General features: G+C 34.4%; 1 protein-coding gene across 2 annotated transcripts in view; it reads left to right on the top strand.

Annotated features, from left to right (window-relative positions):
* LOC149776746 (rap guanine nucleotide exchange factor 4-like) overlaps positions 1–23,989 on the top strand; it is a 272,232-nt gene that overhangs the window by 188,016 nt on the left and 60,227 nt on the right. For both annotated transcript variants that reach the window (XM_089941417.1, XM_089941418.1), the window contains 5 exons: positions 583–683; positions 3,559–3,787; positions 7,526–7,709; positions 21,687–21,832; positions 23,652–23,728. In XM_089941417.1, the coding sequence (XP_089797543.1) occupies positions 583–683; positions 3,559–3,787; positions 7,526–7,709; positions 21,687–21,832; positions 23,652–23,728 (737 nt within the window). The remainder of the gene's footprint in view (positions 1–582; positions 684–3,558; positions 3,788–7,525; positions 7,710–21,686; positions 21,833–23,651; positions 23,729–23,989) is intronic.

Below are 23,989 nucleotides of genomic sequence, written 5' to 3'. Positions count from 1 at the left end.
TTGTAATCATAAGAAGATATGTATGTTGACAGATCATTTTCAGAAAAAAATTGTTGCACTTTTTTAAATGCAGATTTGTCTCCATCAGATGGTATTAGTGGAATGCATGATTTACATATTTTGTTTATGTGAGAAAATTGCTCACCATTTATTTGGGTTTTGTTTCCTCCTACTTATCGCAATCTTACCAAATTGAGTTAAGAAATCATTTTAAATCTTTTACTTCTTGATGATGTTGTCTCATCTATGTCATAAACATAAAGCATCTCATCTGTTCTTGTCCATCAGTTGTGGAAATCCTTTATTGAGAACCCCAGATTGAAACTTAAAACAGAATTCAGAAAATATATCACTTCAGCATTAAAAACTGTGCTCATGAAAACATGCTGCTTGAAGCATGAGACAATAAAGAAATCTTAACAAGTCTAAATTTATAGAGACTGACAGTTTTAAATCAAACAGAATGCCAGAAAGAAGGTCGGGATTTGTGCTGGCAATTTAGACATAAAAGTTACCAATTTTTTTTTTGTTGATATTAAAATTGCTAATGCTGTTGTTGACTAATATTTTTTATCTATTCAGTACCTCATACGCAACCCAGTGAACATGTGCGGAGACAAAGTGGTTCTCAGAACAGCGCCAAAAGTGAGGACATACCCAATCCAGCTACACCTATCATCGTGGTAACAAATTATTCATCATACTCCAACTTACCTTGTTAGATGGTTATTTCTCCAAACTTATGACCACATCAAATAGTGCAGCACCCTAATTTATATTTTTCTTTTTAATATTCAGTCTTCCTGGAAGGCATTTTTGACAATTTGTGCTAGTGCTGTATTTTGTAAAGAAAATCATTAAATTAAGTTTTTGTTTAGTTTCAAACAGATTATCTTAAAGGCTGAAAACTTTTAAATGTATTAAGTTTGTGTTTGATTTCAAACAGATTATTTTAAAGGGTGAACACTTTTAAATGTAATAAGTTTGTGTTTGATTTCAAACAGATTATCTTAAAGGGTGAACACTTTTAAATGTATTAAGTTTGTGTTTCGTTTCAAACAGATTATCTTAAAGGGTGAACACTTTTAAATGTATTAAGTTTGTGTTTCGTTTCAAACAGGTTATCTTAAAGGGTGAACACTTTTAAATGTATTAAGTTTGGGTCTTGTTTCAAACAGATTATTTTAAAGGGTGAACACTTATAAATGTATTAGGTTTGTGTTTTGTTTCAAACAGATTATCTTAAAGGGGGAACACTTAAATGTATTAAGTTTGTGTTTTGTTTCAAACAAATTATCTTAAAGGGGGAACACTTAAATGTATTAAGTTTGTGTTTCATTTCAAACAGATTATCTTAAAGGGTGAACACTTTTAAATGTATTAAGTTTGTGTTTCGTTTCAAACAGATTATCTTAAAGGGGGAACACTTTTAAATGCATTATAGTATATTCAGCCAAGTGTCTATGGTCAGAGGCTGAAATTCATTATTTTCATTAAATTGTTATGGTTTCAGATATATCTGACAGAGCATTGGGATCATAAATATTATTAACTATGTAGTGCAAATAGCTGGAAATATATCTGAATTGGGAATCATGGAATTTATGTTTTTTCTTGCCATTTACTCTGTCCTTTATGTGTCATTTAGTACTAAATAACACTTACATAATTGGCCAAAATGAAAGTAATGTAGTCTAAACACCTTATGAACATATTGTCATATAAATATTTCCATCTTAGAATGATGATTTTTTTTCTCTGCCATTTTTAGTTCTACTGGTCATTAATCCAGAGAGCATATGCAATGGTTTATTGTCTGTCTGTTAGCACACGTTTGTAATTGCTACTCCTCCTAAAGTACTTGGAGGACTGCCATGAAACTTTATCCATACATTCATCCCAGAGTCTTCCTCAGTCTTCAATACAAATGGTGTTGCTTGAACATACAATATAGCTGCCACAGATGTCAGCTTGAAAATCTTGTTTTCAATGCTTCTTCGGAATCGACGGTCATATCAGTATTTAGTTTCTACTAAAATGCTTCTTGTGACATCTAAATTATATTAAATGAAAATGGTGCCTATCTGATGTCCAGTATTAGGTCAGCTACATAACCATAATTGAAAAACTTATTATTACTACTCCTCCTGAAAGGAAAGCCATGTTGACATGGGTTTTTTTCCAGAAATATTTCTTGTACTGTCTAGTGGGTTGTGAATGAAAATGTTACCAATCTGATAAGCAAAATGACCACAACAGAGGCTATCATGAAATTGCATTATTATTCCTTCTTCATGGATGGTCATACTGCATACAATCTACTCATTTCTGAATAGGAATAAAGGCATGAAAACATAACAATATTTGGACTGACATTAGTTTTGTGTACTGCAAACATTTAAAGTTTCCAACATTATCCACAGATTTATCTCATTTCTGTATGTCACACTTATAAGATGACCCCCTCCTCTGCCTGCTAGAATTTTTAGTAGAAAAACAGACTGATAAGTTGATAAATGAGTATCTGCACTAACTGTACTTATCATTGTAATGTGCCTTGAAAACAGCTATTTTGTGTGGGACCTGTCTCTAAATTTCAAACTGACTGTGTTACATTGTGCCTAATTAAAAAAGTTTGAAATTTAGTTGTATGATATTCATAAACAACCATATATGTTGTTCAGTTTGGAATGTGCTGGCATAACATTTTCACTTTATTATTGCACCATATGCAGTGTCTTAAACTTATAAATGAAAAATATAATATGTTACTGCTAATTAAGATTTTTTAAACAAATCACTCAAGCAAATGTTGCACTTTCAGACACTTGCCACATCTTTAGTTTGTGGTGAACATCACACTTATGTGTTAACAATCATCTCCCCATTACAAAGCCACCAGCTGATAGCTATAGTAACTACAAATTGATGTTACCTACAAATTTATGACTTTCATGGGGTTTTACTAAAAGACTTTTTATGAGGTCTAATTGACTCTAAATGAAAATGGGGTCTTGCACATTCAATATGGCCATCCTGAAAATCTTAAAATGCTACTCCATAATGGATGGCTTTGTCAACATGGGACTTTTACTAAATGAATATGGCCACTGCAATAAGGATCTTGAAAATCTTGTTATCAGTACTTCTTCTAGATGGCTAGTCTTATCAACATTGTGCTTTCACCAAAAGACTTCTTATGATATCTGGTTGATACTGAATGGAAATGGTTGCCAATCTGATATCCAAAATGACCACTATGGCAGCCATCTTGAAAATGGTATTGTTACTCCTTAAAAATGGAAAGTCACATCTACATGGGATTTCCACTAGAAGACTTGTGATGTCTTGTTGGTCCTAAAAAAATATGGTGCCAATCTGACATCCAGTATGTCCACCACAGCAGAAATTTGAAAACCTTATTATTGCTAAGAATATCTGAGATGGTTTTAATACTCAGGAACTAAAAGAAAGAAATGGTCTTGTCTTGAATTTGTGGAAATTCATTTCATCCATTTGAAGGTCAGTCCATTCAAAGGACTCTTTTTTCTTCTTCAGGCCCCATCTGAGAAACTGGTCAGAGCCGGCCATGTGTTACGAACAGTTCTTCTCACCCGAGCCCCACACATGATCCGTGACAGGAAGTTCCATCTGCGGACATATCGCAGATGCATGGTGGGAACAGAGATGGTGGACTGGTTACTGCAGCAGAGTTCTCTTGCACACTCACGAAACCAAGCTATAGGCATGTGGCAAGCCCTGGTGGAAGAAGGGATTGTAGTTCATGGTAAATTAGGACATTTATTAGCATAAAAAAAACTATTATAGGTTGACGATAAAAATGCTCATCAGCTGGAGATTTTATGCATAAAGAATGTAGCTTCTTGTAATGCCATTTTTTTGCCTGAAAAATAAAATCATATTAAAATTCTTGTTAAAAACATTTATCTCAAAGCTATTAAATGTGTGAAAAATATTTACTTGGATGTTACAGGTGAGTTTGCTGTGACAGTTCTTTTATATTTCAAGAACAGCATAGAATACCCAGTAAACCCTATTATTTTTATGTCCACAAAAAGACTTGGTTGTTAAACAATTAGTTCATGCATACATAAAACTTCAAATTTTTTATGTTGCAGACATCAAGCATAACTGCTAGGCTGTTTCTTAAAATTGAGCTTCAGACAAATGTTCCAATGTTTTTATTAAAGTTGATATTAATTCCAAATTATTTGAGAGAATTTGAAATATAGAAAGACACACATTGAAGTGGCCTGTGCCTCAAAGTAACAAAATAAAATTGTACATAACAACAGACATTATTAACAGACAAAATTTACATCAGAACAAAACAATCTTAATGTCAGAAAAACAGGATTCCAGTTCAGAAAAGTTAATAGGATACAGATTTTCCCTCTTGATTCCAAAACTATCTGTTTAAACTTTAGTTGTAGGACTTACTCCCCTCCCCAACCAACATTGGAGGTCAAAAACAACCTGCTGTTAAATATTTGAGACTACTTTATAACTGCTGCCACACTAGGTACTCAGCTTAAGAGGTTAGTGTTAGAACTGGTCAGCCAGGTGTCAGGATAATGTGACTGGGTGAGACATGATGCTACACGTCTGTGGCATGATGCCTCAGTGCTAGACATCACTATAAACTGCCACACTGCATATATCATACCGATATGACTGAAAAATTGTTAAAGTTACATTAAAATTCCAAATCACACAAACTACCATATAACTATAAGTTACATTAGATATCCACCAAGATGTATATTGTCGGATATCAGCCGAAAGTGATAAATAAGCAGCAAAATTACCTGGAAGTATTATGTTGATAAATATAAAGGTACATACTCTACACTAGCAGCAGACATTCCCAAAAGTTAAGCCAATTCACAGATAGTGATGTTCTGTTTGCGCTTTATGTCACAACACAAAGCAACTAGACTGCTTGCTTTTTCTCTAGTTACTGTGAAAGGGTCCAGCAAGAATCCAACAAAATATATATTTTTTGGATGGGTTCAAACACAATTTTCTGGGTGAGTAGTTAATCCCAATCCAACAAGTGTATTAGCTGTGTCTTGAACATACTCTCTACGTTGGTTATAAGAATCCCCTAACAAACAAATATCGTCACTGTATGTTACTGTAACAATCCAAGGGGTTCACTTGACTGAGCAATGTCAGACCCTGGCACAAGACTGCTAGAAGTCATAAGTTTCCTCTAAATTCCAAAGACCTCTATCCAACCACTGTTGTAAGCTAGAAAGTCCAACGTGTCCATTTTATAATAATTGTATTTTAATTAATACAAGACACAGATCTCACAACTTCCCAGTTGTCTATCAATCACAAAACTGCATGGTTTCTCTTCATTAACTTCGAATAACGTACCGTCAATATTTCATGCTGTAAAACTATAAACTCCCCTTAATACAGGCAACTATTTTTACTATGCCACCTTAGGCCAGTCAAATCATGGTTTTAAGCCACATTTTGCCTGTAAAATTGCATCATATTTATCACCATGGAACAGTCCCTTCTTGTTATTCCATTGTGTAATTTACCAATCTCCAATCATTAATACTGCACTAAGTCTTGGAGTCGCACAATCAATGTACACAACTTTTAATAGGAACTATTGAACTCCAGAGACACTTATGTGGTTCAGACCTGAATTTACCAAAAGTAAACCATGGCATCATGGAAATTCACTAACACTTCACTCCATGATGTTTGCTGCTAGTAATTGGCTAATTATTTTGGTCTGAGCAATATCTCTCCAGGACCGACTTCCCATAATCAAGCAAGTAATCACAGACATCTAAGAAATCCTTAAAATGGAGCACTATAAACAAATGCGCATACTCCTGATTTATTACACTACAATTTGTGAAACCTTTTTATCTCAATGATGCAAAACTGGCTTCATTAGCTTGTTGAAAATGTGCTGCAGATGCCAAACCATTTGGCAAGAGGGTAGATTCAGTCCCGTTAAACTTGCAAAATTTAGGAAATAGCCTTCAACACTTTGCCTCTGCAAAGGTGGATCCCTTTCTGTGAAAAATACTGTTCACAAATGGCAAAACAATGATAACTGCAATACTTTTAGAAATTCGTAAATTATGCTGTATATTTGACATTTTCTTCTTTAAAATTTTGCTCCCAAACTGATTACATCAATGTAACCATGGTTCTGATTAGTCATGTGACCAATGTCATCTCATGGGATCACATGGCACTTATGGGGGAAGTGGAATTGAATTACAGCTGTTGTATCATGTAGTTCTAGGCATACAGTACATGATGAGTATCTGGGTTTAACCAATTCACTCTGAAAATAACTATTATTAGTGATGTCATCCTCATCCAACACACATCAGAATCCATTTTCATACCTTGCAAACCTAAGAAAATCAATCTTCCCATCACAGCATTTTGATCACTTCATGCTTTTCTGCATTTGCTTAAATCTCAGCTGATTAAAACATTAAATACGATTGTAAAATTCAAGAGCTGCAAATCCGAATTACATGAGCCATGTCATAGGTTTTCAATCTGGATTACACATTTCGAAACTGTGCTGTAATTTCAATGATAAGTGCAATTGCATCATCCTTACTGCACTCAAAATGAAATAAACATTAAATTCCATAGTGTCTTTTTGATAATTGCAATTGAAAGACTTCATATTTTTCCCACGTTATGATTTCAAATATTCAATGACAGAAACAGAAACACATTTGCAGACGTAAACACATTTCTTCCATGCCACTTCAATCCGATGTATTTCATGTATAATTTGCACAGATGAATCCAGTCCAAAATCACAAACTTTCGTCGAACCGAAACAAAATACCAAAATATATTCATTCCAGATCAAATGGAAAAGTTGTTGCAATGCGCATTCATTCACAATATGACTGCAAATTTCAATTTTAACTAGACACACCATTATCTTTTGAAAGTTATGTCGAGCGCGCAACTAAGTTCAAATTTATCTGGGTGGAGTTATGTGCGCATTAATAATGATGTCATTGTGTAATGACAGATCTGCGCTTGTATATTTAGTTTGGAATACGGCATTCATTCATTTACGTTGTTTCTTGTATTGTATTTTGTTTATATAATTAAACCTTGGGTAGAATTTAAAAAATGAGCATAAAATAAAAAGGTTACTGCATTTGTATGGGAAAATATGAACTCGTTTTGTCAGAAGGATATACTGCACTCACAAGTTCGTGCAGTATTCCATCCGAAAACTCGTTCATATTTTCCCGTACAAATGCAGTAACCTATAAGTACTCAGTGTTTTGCAAACACGATGTAATGTACCAAAGAAGCTGAAGTAGTAGCTACTTGTCTTAGTTTTTTCTCTAATTGGTTCTGATTTGTATAAACCTTAGCACGACACATAAAAAATGGCCAAAAGTTGATGTGACAAGGATTATTTTTTTTATTTAAAAAAGGATGAACTGTATCCAGATTTGAGTATTGTTTTTCACTGTTTCAGTGTGCCATGAACACCAGTTCAAGGACAAGTACCTATTTTATCGTTTCCATGATGATGACCAAGGTGTAAACACAGTGCTGAGTACTGCTGACAAAAAGGAGTGCGAGGAAGAACTACAGGATACTTTACTGATGCTGGCACAAACTGGACCAGATGCGATGATGAGAATGATTCTCAGAAAACTGTAAATGGCACTTTTCATTAGATTTTGAAGTTGCTAAAATGACGGACTAGTAATGAACAATAAAATAACATTATTACATGTCTAAAATTAAACAGCTGCATTGAATAATGGAATAACATCATTAAATGACTTAAATGCTATAAATTAGTATAAAATAATGGAATAACATAACATAGCTAAAATGGTTTAAATTAGTATTAAATCATAGAATAACATCATTACATGGTTAAATTAGCATAAATGAGTATTGACTAATGGAATTACATCATTACATGTCTAAAAAGTTTATAAATTGGTAATGAATAATGGAATAACATTACATGTCTAAAAAGTGTATAAATTGGTAATGAATAATGGAATAACATTACATGTCTAAAAAGTGTATAAATTGATAATTAATAATGGAATAACATTACATGTCTAAAAAGTGTATAAATTGGTAATGAATAATGGAATAACATTACATGTCTAAAAAGTGTATAAATTGGTAATGAATAATAGAATAACATTACATGTCTAAAAAGTGTATAAATTGGTAATGAATAATGGAATAACATTACATGTCTAAAAAGTGTATAAATTGGTAATGAATAATGGAATAACATTACACATCTAAAAAGTGTATAAATTGATAATGAATAATGGAATAACATTACATGTCTAAAAAGTGTATAAATTGGTAATGAATAATGGAATAACATTACATGTCTAAAAAGTGTATAAATTGGTAATGAATAATGAAATAACATTACACATCTAAAAAGTGTATAAATTGATAATGAATAATGGAATAACATTACACATCTAAAAAGTGTATAAATTGATAATGAATAATGGAATAACATTACATGTCTAAAAAGTGTATAAATTGGTAATGAATAATGGAATAACATTACATGTCTAAAAAGTGTATAAATTGGTAATGAATAATGGAATAACATTACATGTCTAAAAAGTGTATAAATTGGTAATGAATAATGGAATAACATTACATGTCTACAATAATATAAAACTGGTATTGAGTAATGGATCTACGTTACAACATAAGTGTAAATAGTTGAGTACATGTACTCACCAGTTGAATATGTTTTTATTGATATTGGTAATTCTGTCAAAAATGTACATAAAAAAGCATCATGTCTATAATAAAAAATATTTGCTAGGTCCATTTGAATCCTGACATTTAATTTCTTGCTAATACTTTCGCACAAACTTATGTTTGATTCCGCAACATTCATATTCGCAAGATGTGTCCATAGGGTCTAGGCTTGAAAAGCACATGTACATTGCTGAAAATTCACATAGAAAATCAAAGTTATTGACCCTTTACTGACTATGTACTGCTCTTGTGATGAGAATTCAACAAATGTGTGTACACTGCATGTGAACTGCCTGAACCCAGTTTGGGAGTAAACCATTCAACTGTGTGAGTTCAGAGCAAGTTACTTAAAGAAGAGCCATTATCTAAAGAACAGAGAATTAAAAAAAAAAATATACCCAGTATTCATTGAAAATTTGTTTTATAAGCAAAGAGCAGGGAGTTGAATGTTTGATTATATTAGCCAATCCCTCCACCCCTATGACTTAAATGGTTTGTTCCAGTTAGTGTTAACACTGACAGGACAGTTTTGAGTGTATGTGAATGATTTTGAAGCTATAAAAAAAAGAGTTAAGATGAAGAGGGTGGGGGGACAATTTGGTCCACAAACTTGTTTCAGATTGTATGTATGATGGTTGATTAAGTAGACATGTATAATCTATTATATTCCCTTAAAATGGTAGGTAAATTTATTGACATAAATTCAGGTGAGAAGCTTTTTTAGACCACTACATTGTTTACTTGACTTACGAACACTAATCTTAAAGATAACTGCTTTTGTTTAACTCCAGACTTAGTCCTACCTGGGGATTCAAACTTGAACAGTAAAAGCAATTGAGTACATGACAGAAGATTACATGACAAAGCAATGTGTGTAAGGGGTTTTCTGATGTTTGTTTTTTTAAAACCATTATCACATAATTTGAACAACCTTTAGTAGTGAAATTTTCTTTGGTGATTAACAATTACTGAAATTATTTGATTTTTACACGTTAGTTCTCTTACTTTAAAAAAAAATTCATGAACAATTATAAAAATTTTCAGGAGCCATGTCAGAATCATGTAATAATTGAATTCATACACAATCTCTTCCCCTAAATGATAATAAACTTTTCATACATTATTTCTTGTACTTTGAAGATTCTTTTTTTTAATACCAAAAATATATACAATTTTGGGAGTCAAGCCACAATCATGTTATATCCGAATTCATATTAAAACAGCATGCTGTAAAGGGGTCATACTGGATTACTATATTGACATAACATAATTTTATGTCCATAATAATCTAAACAATCAAAGGAGTTACTACATTATTGACAGAACATAATTTTAGGTCAGGAAATAACCTTAACATTCAAAGGAGTTATTACTGTATTGACAGAAGATAATTTTATGTCAGGAAATAACCTTAACATTCAAAAGAGTTATTACAGTATTGACAGAAGATAATTTTATGTCAGGAAATAACCTTAACATTCAAAGGAGTTATTACAGTATTGACATAACATAATTTTATGTCAGGAAATAACCTTAACATTCAAAGGAGTTATTACTGTATTGACAGAAGATAATTTTATGTCAGGAAATAACTTTAATAGTCAAAGTAGGATAGTTAAGACTGGAAAGCGATGAGTTATATGAAGTATTACAGAAGACCAGACTTGTGTTGCCACAAACAGAGGCCAACATGGTGATCATTACTGTCTGAAAATCATAAATTTCAATTTTCATCTGATTGCATGATATCTTCAGATAGTTGAACTCTGTAGTGCCAACATTGGGGAGGGGGACATTATCAAAGGAACCCTTTGTAATATGTTGAACTTTGATCAGACAGACTGCATACAGCTTGTCAAAATACTTCCATATTGCTACACTAAGAGTGTAAAACAGCATTCATAATCGGCAAAGAGATTGTAAAATTTGATTATTCTGCCAAAAAACCAAGACCATAAGCTATTTCTTATGGTTATGTTAGTAACTTTACAGCTTTAAAATTGTAGTACTATGTTTCTTCTTCAAATACATTACCTGGTTATACTACATTAGCTATTTCACTACCTCAGCCTTTCCAGATGAAAAGAAAAGGGCTAACTACAGCTCTCTCGTTATAATGCACTTCATTATAATACGATTCAGAATGTTATATCATACTACTATGTACCCCATGACCAAATCATACCAGTATATAACAAGAATGGTTAAAAGAAAGCAAAGTGAAATTTAGTTTTATATCTTTATTTCCTTTAGAAAACACCATATCGAACAAATTTTGATAGTGCCTGCTATACCATGGTTCTGTACATTATGTAGTTCTCAATCTGTCTCAGTTCTATATGTTTCCTGGTTCTTAAAATAATGCAGTTTGGTACATCTGCTTATTCTATCATTTAAGTTCACTCCATCTTCATCCTAAGTGAATATTTGGCATCTCTTTTATTTCATTGTACGGCAGTGCTAAAAGGATCTGATAGACCGATGCCCAGGGCCCCTCTAATTTTAGATCAGGCCCATCATGTATTCTATGAGAGGTGCCTATTGGGCTTGTTGAAAAAAATTAATTTGCCTGAGAAATCTTTGACCATGCTGATAAAATGTGTGTCAATGTTTGCCTGAGGAAACTTAGTAAATGTACTTTCAAGATGTTGACATAGCTGCCATAGCACACTGCAATCTAAATTGGATCACCACTGTCTTAGGTGAAATTGAGATCTGATGTTAATCATATTAAGGCATGTCATGTCATGGTATGATGTTAATCATGTTAAAGCATGGCATGTCATGGTATGATGTTAATCATGTTAAAGCATGTCATGTCATGGTATGATGTTAATCATATTAAAGCATGTCATGTCTTGGTATGATGTTAATCATATTAAAGCATGGCATGTCATGGTATGATGTTAATCATGTCAAAGCATGTCATGTCATGGTATGATGTTAATCATATTAAAGCATGGCATGTCATGGTATGATGTTAATCATATTTAAGCATGGCATGTCTGTCTATGATGTTAATCATATCAAAGCATGGCATGTCATGGTATGATGTTAATCATATTTAAGCATGGCATGTCATGGTATGATATTAATCATATTAAAGCATGTCATATCATGGTATGATGTTAATCATATTAAAGCATGGCATGGCTTGGTATGATGTTAATCATATTAAGGCATGGCATGTCATAGTATGATGTTAATCATATTAAAGCATGGCATGTCATGGTATGATGTTAATCATATTAAAGCATGTCATATCATGGTATGATGTTAATCATATTAAAGCATGGCATGTCATGGTATGATGTTGATCATATTTAAGCATGGCATGTCTTGCTATGATGTTAATCATAGCAAAGCATGGCATGTCATGGTATGATGTTAATCATATTAAAGCATGGCATGTCATGGTATGATGTTAATCATATTAAGGCATGGCATGTCATGGTATGATGTTAATCATATCAAAGCATGGCATGTCATGGTATGATGTTAATCATATTAAAGCATGGCATGGTATGATGTTAATCATATTAAAGCATGGCATGTCTTGCTATGATGTTAATCATATCAAAGCATGGCATGTCATGGTATGATGTTAATCATATCAAAGCATGGCTTGTCATGGTATGATGTTAATCATATTAAAGCATGGCATGTCATAGTATGATGTTAATCATATTAAAGCATGGCATGTCATGGTATGATGTTAATCATATTAAAGCATGGCATGTCATGGTATGATGTTAATCATATTAAGGCATGGCATGTCATGGTATGATGTTAATCATATCAAAGCATGGCATGTCATGGTATGATGTTAATCATATTAAAGCATGGCATGGTATGATGTTAATCATATTAAAGCATGGCATGTCTTGCTATGATGTTAATCATATCAAAGCATGGCATGTCATGGTATGATGTTAATCATATCAAAGCATGGCTTGTCATGGTATGATGTTAATCATATTAAAGCATGGCTTGTCATGGTATGATGTTAATCATATTAAAGCATGGCATGTCATAGTATGATGTTAATCATATTAAAGCATGGCATGTCATGGTATGATGTTAATCATATTAAAGCATGGCATGGTATGATGTTAATCATATTAAAGCATGGCATCTCATGGTATGATGTTAATCATATTAAAGCATGGCATGTCATAGTATGATGTTAATCATATTAAAGCATGGCATGTCATGGTATGATGTTAATCATATTAAAGCATGTCATGTCATAGTATGTTGTTAGTCATATTAAATGTTATGTCATGATATGATGTTAATCATATTTAAGCATGGCATGTCATGGTATGATGTTAATCATATTAAAGCATGTCATGTCATGGTATGATGTTAATCATATTAAAGCATGGCATGTCTTGGTAAGATGTTAGTCATATTAAAGCATGGCATGTCATGGTATGATGTTAATCAAATTAAAGCAATGCATGTCATGGTATGATGTTAATCATATTAAGGCATGGCATGTCATGGTATGATGTTAATCATATTAAAGCATGGCATGTCATGGTATGATTTTAATCATATTAAAGCATGGCATGGTATGATGTTAATCATATTAAAGCATGGCATTTCATGGTATGATGTTAATTATATTAAGGCATGGCATGTCATGGTATGATGTTAATCATATTAAAGCATGGCATCGTATGATGTTAATCATATTAAAGCATGGCATGTCATGGTATGATGTTAATCATATTAAAGCATGGCATGGTATGATGTTGATCATATTAAAGCATGGCATGGCATGGTATGATGTTAATCATATTAAAGCATGGCATGGTATGATGTTAATCGTATTAAAGCATGGCATGGCATGGTATGATGTTAATCATATTAAAGCATGTCATGTCATGGTATGATGTTAATCATATTAAAGCATGGCATCGTATGATGTTAATCATATTAAAGCATGGCATGTCATGGTATGATGTTAATCATATTAAAGCATGGCATGGTATGATGTTAATCATATTAAAGCATGTCATGTCATAGTATGATGTTAATCATATTAAAGCATGGCATGGTATGATGTTAATCATATTAAAGCATGTCATGTCATGGTATGATGTTAATCATATTAAAGCATGTCATGTCTTGGTATGATGTTAATCATATCAAAGCATGGCATGTCATGGTATGATGTTAATCATATCAAAGCATGGCATGTCATGGTATGATGTTAATCAAATTAAAGCAATGCATGTCATGGTATGATGTTAATCATATTAAGGCATGGCATGTCATGGTATGATGTTAATCATATTAAAGCATGGCATGTCATGGTATGATTTTAATCATATTAAAGCATGGCATGGTATGATGTTAATCATATTAAAGCATGGCATTTCATGGTATGATGTTAATCATATTAAGGCATGGCATGTCATGGTATGATGTTAATCATATTAAAGCATGTCTTTGTATGATGTTAATCATATTAAAGCATGTCATGTCATGGTATGATGTTAATCATATTAAAGCATGGCATGGTATGATGTTAATCATATTAAAGCATGTCATGTCATTGTATGATGTTAATCATATTAAAGCATGTCATGTCTTGGTATGATGTTAATCATATTAAAGCATGGCATGGTATGATGTTAATCATATTAAAGCATGGCATGGTATGATGTTAATCATATTAAGGCATGGCATGGTATGATGTTAATCATATTAAAGCATGTCATGTCATGGTATGATGTTAATCATATTAAAGCATGTCATGGTATGATGTTAATCATATTAAAGCATGTCATGTCATGGTATGATGTTAATCATATTAAAGCATGTCATGTCTTGGTATGATGTTAATCATATTAAAGCATGGCATGGTATGATGTTAATCATATTAAGGCATGGCATGTCATGGTATGATGTTAATCATATTAAAGCATGGCATGTCATGGAAAAATTATGATTGTGTACTCTCAAACCCCCTAGCAAAGTTGTGTTTCGAGAAAATACAATTTTCAGTAATCTTTAAACAAAAATCATACCATTACCATGCTTGTCTAAATGTTAGACATGTAAAACTATCCGTTTGGAATTAGGATTTACTGTTGATTGTGTAAATGGAAATTTTCAGGCAATTTTTAATTCACTCAAGGCTCCTCGGATTTGTTCGGCAGTATCACAAATTTCATGCTTCACTCCGTAATTCAGTGTCCTTTTATGGAAACCCGAATAAATTGGTCATTATACTCCACTGCTATTTGATTCATACACTTGTCTCATAGAAATGAGGGTGGAGGGCACTAAATTCTGTGAGCAAGATGCCTTGGCTGATTCTATATCTCCATGTAGATCGTTCTACCATTGTTTCGTATCCCCACCACCATTTTTTCTTCTCAGAAACATTTTTTAAAAAAATAATTTATTGCATTATCTTGGCTTGGTCGTCATCAGTCAGGACAACCACCATTTTTTCTTCTCAGAAACATTTTTAAAAAAATAATTGATTGCATTATTTTGGCTTGGTCGTCGTCAGTTAGAACAATTGGAATTTTGGCCATGCTATATTCACAGTCAATAACTGCATTTATTTTATTTTTTTTCTTCTCTCCTGTTACAAATGTATAAATGGGTAAAAGAACAACACACTCCTTTCCCCAGAGTTGAAACTTCAAAGCATAACCATCCAGTTCTTTCAACTGGTGGTCCTGTATGTAGGAATGCCTATTTCAGCAGCTTTATACAGTGTATATATACAGACCAACTTTCATGGTGAGAACAAGAGAATAACTTTGAAACATAAAGGGCAGTCAACATACAAAAGCAGTTAATATCAGCCTTTTAGGATAAACGATTGTGGTTATTTATTAACTAAAAGAGACTCAAGGATTTAAGCAACAAACTAAATGTTTCACGGAACTATTGTCACATATATATATATATATATATATATATATATATATATATATATATATATATATATATATATAATTGAAGTAAATCCTGATAATGTATCAAACATTTCTATTTGAATATTGTTTTCAGCTCTCGAGTTTTCACATTTACAGAATAAAATAGGAAAAATTGTGTTGAGATAAGGGAAGCACATTTTTCAAAATCTACAATAGAAATTTATTTATTAATGATTCAAAGGATGTATGCATTATATTAAAGAATCAGAAATTAGGATTGTTTAGTTGAAATTTTCTTGCAAAAATATAGTGTCTTTTGGTCTTTCCTACAGGTAACAATGTCTTACAATCCATATTATATTGTTCACTTCTTATTTGAGAATAATAACTTTTCAGTATATATATTGTGTGTGCTGTAGAAAACTCAGTTATATTACTGTATAGTTATACATACAGGTAACTGTAGTCATAGCTTTCACTTTGTAGTTACTATATGTGATTCTTTTGGTAATTTTACATGTATAGGCAGTCATTTGGCCTTTCCATCAGGCAACTTTTTAGCATACATTTCTTAAGTATTAATAGCAGTAGTCTGACACTCTACCTGTACTGGCTACCACTTACACCCTTTTTTACATTGAGGATTAGGATATCATCAGTATCCATGACAACATCATGGTGGGGAATGACTTGCCTATTGCACTCCACTCCGTTCATCAACCAGGAAGTGATCCAGGCAGTGGCTTCTTGAACTTCTCCCTCACTGCCACATCATGACAAACCTTTCTTGGCAGAACCAGAAGGCCATTTACCCAATTTCTTTTATCACCTACCATGAAGTGAGATCAGGATCAAAACAAACCACCTCAGTTACTGTCTCGCACTTAGATGTACAGACCATCTCTATCAAAATATCCCGTACCCTGTCCTAACTTAATGAACTGTACAACATCATGCCAACTATGATGGCCTTGTTCCAAGATGACCAGACTCTGCCATATGGTTCTGATCTCAACAGATCAATACCACAGTTTGTCTTTCAGTTCAATGTCAGCCACCAGAATTATCATCTTTGTCATACAGGCACTCTTGTAAATCAGTCTAACCCACACATTGTCATAAGGTACTCACTGCAAATGATTTCCCAGCTTACTAACTCATAACCCAGGTGATGTTGCTTTACTTTGTCCTCAAGCCATTGCCAGTCAAAGGCAGCCTTTACTTAGTGACTATATGGAATTCACTATATCTCATGTCCATTGTTGATCATATAGTGTAAACCAGGATGGCCTTTATTGACTACATTGGTGTAGGATCAAAGATTAAAGAAAGCCTACTTGGATATTATCTAATACAATAGTTTTGTAGATTGAATATCTCCAATTCTTCTCAACAAATAATGGCACAGTGTCATGCAAGATAAAATGGCACTGTTCCATCAAAACTGGACTCTGCCATGACTCAGATCACAACAGGTTGATTCTTACCACTTAAGCTAAGAGATGGAAGGCCTTTGTTCACTTTTCCTACTCTGCATCTTAGGGCACTCTCATGGATTAGCCACAGGTTACTTAATACCCAGTTTTGTGCCCCTTGTACACACAGGATATGGATTCACTGCACTCTCATGCCTTTGTCAGTCAAAGGGAATACTTGCTTAGTGATTGTATCCCAGTTAGGATGTTCTGTGAGCATGATGGGCCAATCCTCTAGACAGTCTTCTCTAGTTTTGTCTTGTATTGCACAGGGGGTGTCAACATTGTTCTATTCACCTACAGACGATGAAGTATTCTCACAAGTTCAATCGTCTTTGCTAAATCTCATGGAAAAAAATATCAGTTGAAGAGATCTTTAACTTGCTGCCACCAGAGCTAATAATTATCCTCCTCCTACATCGACAGCTTGGTCCACAGTTCCAGCATCTGTTGACATGATAATCAACAAAAACCAACCAGCATTCATCTTTTATTGAATGGCTGACTTGGAGTGCATTACAAACATGTAGTACAGCCATGAGAATGGCAAAGCCTTCATCAGTAAGCACCTCAGATGCCATCTTCCACAATGCAAACAGGGCCCAGTTTTGTAGATTACATATCCTATAACCCACTCCAGCATAAGAAATTTGACAATATAATGGAGGATATAGTGGCCCTGTTCTGTCAGTATCAGACCCTGCCATCTGAATCTCTCCATACAAGGTCAGTAACAAAACCGATCATGCCTATTTTGTTGAATTAAGGACCTGCTTATATTGATCAATATCTTGTATGCTATCAGTGTGTGGCACTCTCAAGGCTTAGTTTACCCATAGTACCACAATGAACCCAGTACTCAGTTGTGCTCGTCTTGGGGGAAACAGTGCTACAGATCCAATACAAGTGCAAAGCCATGGTTCTCAAACATCATTATACATAAAAACACAGAAGACACAATTTCTCTCCATGCCATCAGACATAGATCACACATGGTCAAAACTGAACCCAATCTAACTTTCGGATATGCCTGCAGGGACTGGTTATGATGATCTTGTTGTTGTGGGGTTTAACGCCATTTTTCAGCACGATAGGCTATACATGGCGGCCAGTATTAATGGTGGAGGAAGAACCCGGAAAACCCCGGAAAGAACCACCGACCCACGAGAAGCTACTGGCAAGCTTTCTCACATGCCCACATTGGCTGAATCTTTGACTCGAACCGCCGCAGACAGAGGTGAGATGGCAGTGATCCGTAACGAAGAGCGCTTTAGACCACTCGGCCACTCGGGGCCCCGTTTTATGATGATCTAATATCACATATTCTGTCCCCACATCCATACACGGACCGTTATTTGTTACAGAAAGAGATCCAGTTGATGGAGACATACTGAATAGTACCACAATGGTTTTATGCCACTCTATGGCCAGTTAGTACCTTTGTGCCCAGTCGTGATTAATGCCCAGGGCAGCCAATACCCATGACCTTGACACTACAGAGCTCAACAGTAGGCTACTACCTCCTGACATGTCAACATGGCGCCAGGGGTTAATGAGTTAAAGGAGTTACTCAATGCAACAACAGGCATGATGTGACAATGGACATCCATTATCCTATGTTACTTATTGATGAGGCCACTGTGGTGATGCTGTTGTTCCAATGGTGGCCAGAACTTTGCTCCTTGGAACAATTAATGCATTTGAGGTCCCATCTCATTAAATGGGAGATTTTCAATTGGCATACATCAGGTGATCTCTAGCAATTACAACTTTTGACAGTTGACAGTTGTATGGATGCAATTGACCACAATGGACTGGGGTACACATCTCCTTCCATTATTTCAGGAAGCCACTGGACAGTGGCTCACTCAAGATCATCTATTTCATATCAATATCCTAGAGACGAAACCCATAAGGAAAGCATTCCAATGGTGGAAGGAGAACCTTCATGGAGAGGGAATTCTCATTCTGTCTGACAGCTTCACATTGATGAATTATCTGAGAAGGCAAGTGGGAATGAAGTCCCCAGAAGTTTGAGCATTTTGGGGGAATTTCTAAGCTGGTGTCTTCGACAACAAATCCATGGACAAGTTCATCATATTCCATGCCGGCATCAGATATTAGCAAACTCACTGTGACAGTCCCAGAAGAATCACTAATATATAATAACAATATAATAATCACCTCATCCCTCCATTTTCACTCATATGTGTGACCACTGGGATCAATCCCTGGTGGCTGTATTGGTGATAAAGGAAATGCAAAACTCCCCAGTAAATAGAGATATTTCCTCATCTACCCAAACAACAATGATGGCAGGCATTCCATTCCAATTCAGAGCTGTTGAACCTGCAAGTCTGGATCATACTAAACAAGCCCTCAGGAAGAAACAGTTCTTGTATCAAGTGGCAGAGAGAATCTCTCAAGTGAGATAACTCTCCATTTGAAGTGTATCTCCATTTGAAGTGTATAAGGGAAATGGAGAATTATCACACAACGGTGCTCTATAACAGTTAGTACCTATCATGGTAAATGGCTACTATTCTATGATCTCCAACACACATTGTCATCTTGGAAGATAAGATATCAAACAAGACCTATCCAATCTGCCCAAAATTCAAGTTTACACATCCAAAGGCATTGTCTTTATGCCCAGCTGGAATCTATTATGGGTGATAACCTGGTTTGAATAAGACACCATTCGAATTGTTCTAGAGGGATTCATCGGTTCACCTCTCATATAAAACCTACTACTCATGATAGCGGGCTGAATCAGTGAGACACAGGCTTTATCGTTTGACCTAAACTACTTGCAGTTCCAACAGGATGAGTCAGTATCACTCAAGACATTCCCTGATTTCGTTGCCAAGAACAGACTTTCATTAATGGGAATTGGTCTTTTGTAGTGAAATCCCTGTCTACTCTGAACACTTGATCTCAACACCATCTGCCGGATACAGTGCGAGCTCTAAAGTGGTACTTAAGAAAATTTAGCCAATGCATCATGCCTCTTTTTAACCCCCAAAGGGGGAAAGGACAAACATATCAGCACAGAAACTTTCATACTTATAAAGTGGGTTATTCATTCCACATATGAGGAAATAACCCAGATCAAATGAATTTCCTATGCATTTAGGCTTGTGAAGTTGCAGCTCCAGCCAGGAAGAGTTTTCATCTCAGAAGGCTTAGTTTGACTCGGTAGGTCTTGAATTAGCATCTCAACCGGCTTTATTCCCAAGTCCTTGGTAAGAGTTTTCATCTCAGAAGGCCTAGTTTGACATGGTAGGTCTTAAATCTGCATCTCAACAGGCTTTATTCCTAAGTCCTTGGAAGAGTTTTCATCTCAGAAGGGCTAGGTTGACATGGTAGGTCTTAAATCTGCATCTCAACAGGCTTTATTCCTGTCCATGGTAAAAGTTTTCATCTCAGAAGGCCTAGTTTGACATGGTCGGTCTTAAATCTGCATCTCAACAGGCTTTATTCCTGTCCATGGTAAAAGTTTTCATCTCAGAAGGCCTAGTTTGACATGGTCGGCCTTAAATCTGCATCTCAACAGGCTTTATTCCTGTCCATGGTAAAAGTTTTCATCTCAGAAGGCCTAGTTTGACATGGTCGGTCTTAAATCTGCATCTCAACAGGCATTATTCCCAAGCCTCTAAGCATCTTCATAATGATGTGAATTACTCTACTTCTGCTTTTGAGAATAAAGTTTGATTATCCTTTTAATACTGCAGCACCTCTTCATTAATCTGTACAAAGCTTTGCCTGTATCTCATACAAGACTCTGATCTGTACAAAGCTTTGCCTGTATCTCATACAAGACTCTCATCTGTACAGAGCTTTGCCTGTATCTCATACAAGACTCTCATCTGTTACTCATATGTTAGGAGAAAAAGGCTAGGGCCAAAAACGGGTATGGTCATGTAACTAACTCTACCTTCTACATAATCTCTGAAGGTATTTTAGTTATTTATTTCAAGAAGAGACCATTTTTTTAAATAGGAAAATATGTTCCATTAATTATACTTAGTAGTTCCTCCTGAGTAATTGGAGAGCTGTGCTAATTCAACAGATAGAACATCTGACTTGTAATCTATGGATTTGATACTGGCAAGGGGCAGCTGCTGGATGTTTTTAATTTAAAAAAACAACAATTTACTCATTTCCTTGGCATGATATTGCCAATAACATTTAACAGTGAGATTAAAATCCAAGAAACCATACTAAATCTGAGCCATCTCAAACTATATACCTGGAAGAGTATGAACTTCTTTATCAATAGCAAGCAATGATTGACAGAATTTGTATGATTTCCACTCGCAAAAAGAACCACTGCCATATAACTTGGCAGGTGGTATTTCAGTACTTTTAGATAAGTCAGAAGATGTCCTTTTTGTTTGGAAGGGCTTTCCTTTCTGTTTTTTTAAATTCAGCAACAATCTTTTAGCATGTTATCTCTATGCCTTGTGAGTTAATCCATAATTACTTGTTTCAGGCCTCATGAGCGTACCGTGGAAGACCTGGAGATAATCTATGAGGAACTACTCCACATCAAAGCACTGTCACACCTGTCTACAATGGTCAAGAGGGAACTAGCCAGTGTCCTTCTGTTTGAATCTCATGCCAAAGCAGGAACTGTCTGTACGTTCATTCCATCAACTTTCACTTGTACTTATAAGCAGGGTTCCCATGCTACTGGGAATCAGGAAAAAATTGGGAGAAATGATAATTCTTTTCACAACAGTGAAATGTCTTTGAATTTTGCAAATATTGATGAATGGTAGGAACAACTCAGGAATTAGCCATCACCACTTGATGTCAGAAACAATTACGTTATTGAATTGTGACTGAACTGGTCGTGAGTTAAATTTATCTAGTTCTGACCAGAATATTCAGAGGTTGCAGTTCAGATCATTTGGGTGCTTGCCATATACATATTTGTTTAGTCATTCCAAACACTCAGTGGATTAGATTCATCTAATAGACTGGTTATTTCACAGACAGCTCAATATCAGTATCTTTTCTTACTTGGAAGATACAAAAACCAGTCTAGCATCACAAGAAGCCAACATGGCGGTGGCAAAGTGTAGCCGCTTGCCAGATGGACTAGCAAACATAAATGTTATTACATCGAGTCATACCTGCTTGAAACTGATATGAAAATTAATTATTTTCTCAGAAATTGTGAGTATTACAATGATATCTTTAATCTTTCCATTTAGTAATAGTGTGGGTTTTTTAAATTTAGAAAAATGGTAATTGTGACCTAGGTAGAGTAGAGGGTTTTATAATCTTCTTTGCTGGAAAAATTATTTATTCCTGTGATAAGATCTGAAGCAGAAATCAGTCTTATAGTTGTGTTCAGTATTTGATTTGGGATAGAATTGTTTATTCGAAATATAATCTCTGCAATTACAAAGTGCTCATTAATATTCTTGGACAGACACTAACTTGGAATTATAGTGAATTCAGACAAGGACATCTTGGATTATATTTTTTTGATTCATTAAAAGACTGCTGTCACATCACCACATTACAGGCTACTACAGGCACATCAACACCTGCACTGGATCTTATTTTGAATGCCACTGGAATTTAATTAGAACTTTATTCATTAGGACTGATGATTATACATTTTGCACTATTTGGGATTTAATTTTCAATTCTGTAAGTTTTCTCTAAATTTCCACTTTGTATTCTAGGGAAATAGATTATTTGTTGAATTTATAACAAATTGTTGGTTTTCACTCTTTTCTATTACTTAGTTTAAGACCATAGAGTGATAATTCATGTGATAAGCATGTTGTGCACTCTTGTAGAAAATCAATTCTCAGAATTGTTTAACTAGCTCATTGTTATTAAGACTCTGATATTTCCACACAAAGCTCTAATTAACATTACCACATTGATACATATGGTAACCATCACCAACTGTCTTTGAAGCAACTACTGAAGAGCAGTCATATTGTTTACATCGATGTCGACTGTTGACAACAGACTTTCCCAACGAAATGAGATATTTGTAATGCTTCTTTCACTGCTATAGTGATGCAAAGCTGTAGTCTATTGGCATATAGTGTACATTTTCTCCCTGATATTATTGGCACATAATTAATGATCGGCCAGGATTTGGTGTTTTTAAACATCATTGACCTGATCCTTACTTTTATGTTATCTCCATACAGACAGGGTTTTCGTTTAGCCATAATATATATGGTCCTTGCATACAATGTTAGGTGATGTCATCCATAAATATATGACTCCCACACTACCAGGGTTAAGAACAGAACTTTATATTTATTTCCCTTGTTAATTGTGCTGAAATGAATACTATACTTACACAAGTACAGTAAGCAGTATTGGAGGAAGACAGAGATCATGTTGTATCTGATGAATTATTTTATGCATTTTTTTAGTGTTTAACCAGGGTGATTTTAGAAATTCATTCATTCTGTTTCAGTGTTTAACCAGGGTGATGAGGGAAAGTCATGGTACATTATCTTGAAAGGATCTGTCAATATTGTCATTTATGGCAAGGTAAGAGTTTTTATGTTATGTTATTATTCAGAAAATGTACAGAATTGTTTATGGATACAGTCAAAATGTACAGAATTGTTTATGGATACAGTCAAAATGTACAGAATTGTTTATGGATACAGTCAGAATGTACAGAATTGTTTATGGATACAGTCTAAAAGTACAGAATTGTTTATGGATACAGTCAGAATGTACAGAATTGTTTATGGATACAGCCAAAATATACAAAATTGTTTATGGATACAGTCAAAATGTACAAAA

The sequence above is a fragment of the Sinohyriopsis cumingii genome, chromosome 18, assembly GCF_028554795.1.
Source record: "Sinohyriopsis cumingii isolate HCF-2022 chromosome 18, ASM2855479v2, whole genome shotgun sequence".
NCBI lineage: Eukaryota > Metazoa > Mollusca > Bivalvia > Unionida > Unionidae > Sinohyriopsis > Sinohyriopsis cumingii.
Note: the sequence above shows the minus strand (reverse complement) of the source record. Positions and strands in the feature narration are given on the sequence as shown.